At 58.6% G+C, this 3,850-nt stretch overlaps 2 protein-coding genes across 3 annotated transcripts in view; both read left to right on the top strand.

Moving 5' to 3' along the window:
- Positions 1-3,326, top strand: part of PGLYRP2 (peptidoglycan recognition protein 2) — a 5,601-nt gene extending 2,275 nt beyond the window's left edge. The window contains exons 2-5 of the mRNA XM_010728315.3: positions 73-891; positions 1,921-2,131; positions 2,327-2,621; positions 2,749-3,326. Of these exons, the coding sequence (XP_010726617.1) occupies positions 73-891; positions 1,921-2,131; positions 2,327-2,621; positions 2,749-2,751 (1,328 nt within the window). The 3' untranslated portion in view covers positions 2,752-3,326. The remainder of the gene's footprint in view (positions 1-72; positions 892-1,920; positions 2,132-2,326; positions 2,622-2,748) is intronic.
- Positions 3,327-3,756: 430 nt separating this feature from the next.
- The window catches only part of RASAL3 (RAS protein activator like 3), a 13,836-nt gene continuing 13,742 nt past the window's right edge, over positions 3,757-3,850 (top strand). For both annotated transcript variants that reach the window (XM_019611851.2, XM_019611850.2), the window contains exon 1: positions 3,757-3,843. The gene's annotated coding sequence lies outside the window, so the exon portion shown is untranslated. The remainder of the gene's footprint in view (positions 3,844-3,850) is intronic.

The following is a 3,850-nucleotide window of genomic DNA, read 5'->3' as shown; positions in this document are numbered from 1 at the left end:
CCCATTATTATTTTTTTTTTTGGTTCACCCCCCAGTTTTCATCTTCCTCCCCCATTCCTGTCTCACCTCCAGCCCTCCTGCCACACCACATCTCCTCATTGATCCCAATCCTACAATCCCTGGAGGTCGATGACACCCCGGACATCCCATCCCTGGTGCGGGCGCTGGGGGGCTGCGGGACCCCCGTGTGCCACACACTGCTTGGAGACCCCACTCCCACCCCAAAGCCCATCCCTGAGCTCTGGAAGTTGCTCGCCCACCTCCTCCACCCCAACGCCACGGCAGCAGAGCACGGCCTGGCCTTGGCACCTGATGGTTCCACCGTTGCGTTGGCACCGCTCTTCGCTGGCATCGAAGTGGGGCTGAAGAGGGCAGCGGGGTGGCCCGGCCCCATTGATCAACCCTACGCTGCTCTGGATCCTCTCTATGCCGTCACCATCACTGAAGCTCTTGGGACATCCTTCCTCATGGCACAGGTCAACGGGACGGCCGCCTTGGGACCCGATGGCTGTTGGGATGATGTGGACAACCCACAAAGCTTCACCCTGTTGGGTCCCCCGTCGCTCGTCCCCGATGCTGTCGCCAACGGGGCGATGGATGGGGTGCTGTTGGGCACACGCTTGGCTGAAGAACCCATCCCACTCTCCATCCTATTCCGGAGATATTATGGTGTGGAGAATGGGATCACAAGCGGGTGGCCCCACAGCAGCCGCCGGCGTCGGGATTTTGGGGCGCTGACGGCAGTGGGGAAGTTGGAGGAGGAGGTGGTGGCGATGCTGAGGGTACTGAGGGGGCTGTCACCCACCCGTGAGATCATGGAGGAATTTGGGGAGGAGGAGGAGGCGGACATCGCTCATCGGGCAGCACGGGAGTTCATGGAGGTGTACGTTGGTGAGTAGGTGCCCCAAGTGAAGGTTGGGGTGGGAGGTGGGTGGTGGGATGAGAGGTGGGATAGGAGGTGGGAATGGTGTTGGGATGGGGATGGGTGGAGTGTTGGGATGGATGGTGGGATGGGGGCAGGGATGGATGCTGAGAATGGTGTTGGGGATGAAGCTGGGATGGGTGATGGGATAAGAGAGGGAATGGTGTTGGGATGGGTGTTGAGATGGGGGCTGGGATGGGTGCTGGGTGCTGGGATGGGTGGTAGGAACAGAGATCAGATGAATGTTAGGATGGATGATGGGATGGGGACAGGGATGGCTGCTGGTGTGGGTGGTGATGTTGGGTGCTGGGGTGGATGTTGGGATAGGTGATGTTTGCTGAGATGGGTGCTAAGAATGGGTGGTGGGTGCTGGAATGGCTGGTGGGAATGGTGATAGGAATGGTGCTGAGTGAAGCTGGGGGCACCCTGGGGGAGATGTCACTGTGCTCATGGTGACACATGGAGTGGCGTGGCCAAATATCCGTGTGTCTCCTGGATGGACACCACTGAGTCCCCAGATGGTAGATTTTGGGTAAACACCTCTTTATCCCCTGGATGGACACTGGTTTGCCTCTAGCTGGTGGTCCCTGGATGGACATTGCCATGTCCCCTAGATGGATATCAGTGTATCCCCAGTTGGTGGCCCAAGGATAGACACCATCATGTCCCCTGCATGGACACTGGTTTGTCTCTAGTTGGTGGTCCATGGATAGATAACACCGCATCCCCTCGCTGGTCACCAGTGTGTCCCCAGATGTCAGGTTTTTAGATGGACACCGCTATGTCCCCTCGATGGACACACCGGTGTCCTCTGGAGGGGTGTCCCTGGATGCTGGAGAAAGCCATGGCAGCCAAGGGCAGATTCTCCACGTCCTCTGGACAAGGTGACCCCAGGTGGACTCAGCAGTGTCCCCAAACCAAGGAACTCCCCAAAGGCAGATTCTCCACATTCCCAAGACCAAATACACTCCACAACCACCACCTGCCTTCCCTCGCAGAGTGCCCAGCCATCATCCCCCGCTGCATGTGGGGTGCCCGTCCCTACCGGGGCACCCCCAGACCCTTGTCCCCGCCTTTGGGTTCCATCTACATCCACCACACCTTCGTGCCCAGCGCCCCATGCCGCTCCTTCGCCGCCTGTGCCCGCGACATGCGCTCCATGCAGCTCTTCCACCAGGACACCCGTGGCTGGGATGACATTGGCTACAGGTGAGACTGGTGTCACAGTGACCCCACCACGGTCTCTGTGACTGGGGGGGAGGGGGGGATAGAGGGTTGACCAAGGTTGGGTTGGTCAACACAGAATTGACCAATGTTGGGTTGACCAACATCGGGTTGACCAACATTGGGTTGACCAACACTGGGTTGACCAACATTGGGTTGACCAATACTGGGTGCCCACAGCTTCGTGGTGGGTTCGGATGGATACCTGTACCAAGGGCGAGGATGGCACTGGGTGGGTGCCCATACCAGAGGTCACAACACCAAGGGCTACGGAGTGGGCTACGTGGGCAACTTCTCAGCCAGCTTGCCGGATCCCGAGGCCATCGCTTTGGTGCGCGACGGCCTCATACCGTGTGCCGTGAGGGCTGGGTGGCTCCACCAGAACTACACTCTGCATGGCCACAGGCAAATGGTGAACACCAGCTGCCCCGGGGATGCCCTGTTCCAGGAGATCCAAACCTGGCACGGCTTCAAGGTGGGCACTGGGTGCTGTGACATTGCTGGGATTGGGCATCTGGCTCACTCTGATGTGCTGGAGATGGAGGGTTGCGGGAAGTGTGGGGGATGCGGGGGATGACCATGGTTCCTTCTCTTCTCTTCAGTGAGGATTGGCCCCATGGGTGCTGGTCTGTGTGGGTGCTGCAAAGGTTGGATCCTGGTCTACATGGATGGTGGTCTAATGGGGGTCAATGGGGCACCAGCGCAGATGGACACCATATAAACTCTATCCCAATGATTCCAGTCATGGAGCCTGGCCCATCAGGACACCAACCCAACGAATGTCGACCATGTGGACCCCAGGTTGTGTGGACAACAACCCAATGAATATCAGACCAGATGGACCCTGGTCCATATAGACCTCAACCCAATGAATTCCAGATCAGAAGGTACCCGGTCCGCATGTAGCCCAACCCAACAGATGTCAGAACAGATGGACTCTGCTCCATATGGACTCTAACCCAATGAATTTCAGACCAGAAGGATCCCAGTCCACGTGGACCCCAGTCCAATGAATTTCAGACCAGAAGGATCCCATCCACGTGGACCCCAACCCAAGGATGGCAGACCAGGACACTAGTCTTCAGAACACCAGTGTGGACCAGTCCTGGCTCGCTCCCAGTGGCCCAACAGACCGTGCCCGTGGCCTCAAACATCCCATAATAAAGTCAGCACCAGGATAGCTGCTTGGGGTGACCTCTGGAGAGCAGGAGGGAAACTGAGGCATGGGCTGGGGAGGCAGAACGTGGTTCTACATGTGTATGCACAATCCTTGTGCCTCCCTAATAGCACAAGGGGAAATCCCAGGCTTAGCCCACCCTGGGGACACTCATGCCCACCCCAGACCTTTCAGGGCTCACCCTCTCCCACCCAGCCCCATGCAAGACCCCACAGCCCGTGTGTGCACACACCACACAGCGCTCCAGCACCTCCATCTCCGATTCCTGTTCACTCTGAAACCTAATGACAGCCTTTACACCAGACACCACTGTGACCCCAATACCCGGTGCAGCGCTCTGGGGGGGGGGCTCTGCTCTGTGCCCCCCGGGGCTGTGGCCGAGCACTATCCGTTCGGGCTGGGCACACAGATAACATCATTGGGGCAGAGGCGGAGGTGAGGGTGTGACTGAAACTCCTGCTGGGTCACATGGGGAAGCCACGGCAGGAACCGGGTGTCAGAGGAGGCAGCGAGCAGTGAGGTATGGC

The sequence above is a fragment of the Meleagris gallopavo genome, unplaced genomic scaffold (genome assembly GCF_000146605.3).
Source record: "Meleagris gallopavo isolate NT-WF06-2002-E0010 breed Aviagen turkey brand Nicholas breeding stock unplaced genomic scaffold, Turkey_5.1 ChrUn_random_7181001957369, whole genome shotgun sequence".
Lineage (NCBI taxonomy): Eukaryota > Metazoa > Chordata > Aves > Galliformes > Phasianidae > Meleagris > Meleagris gallopavo.
The sequence above is the reverse complement of the archived record's forward strand: the minus strand, read 5'-3'. Positions and strand labels throughout refer to the sequence as shown.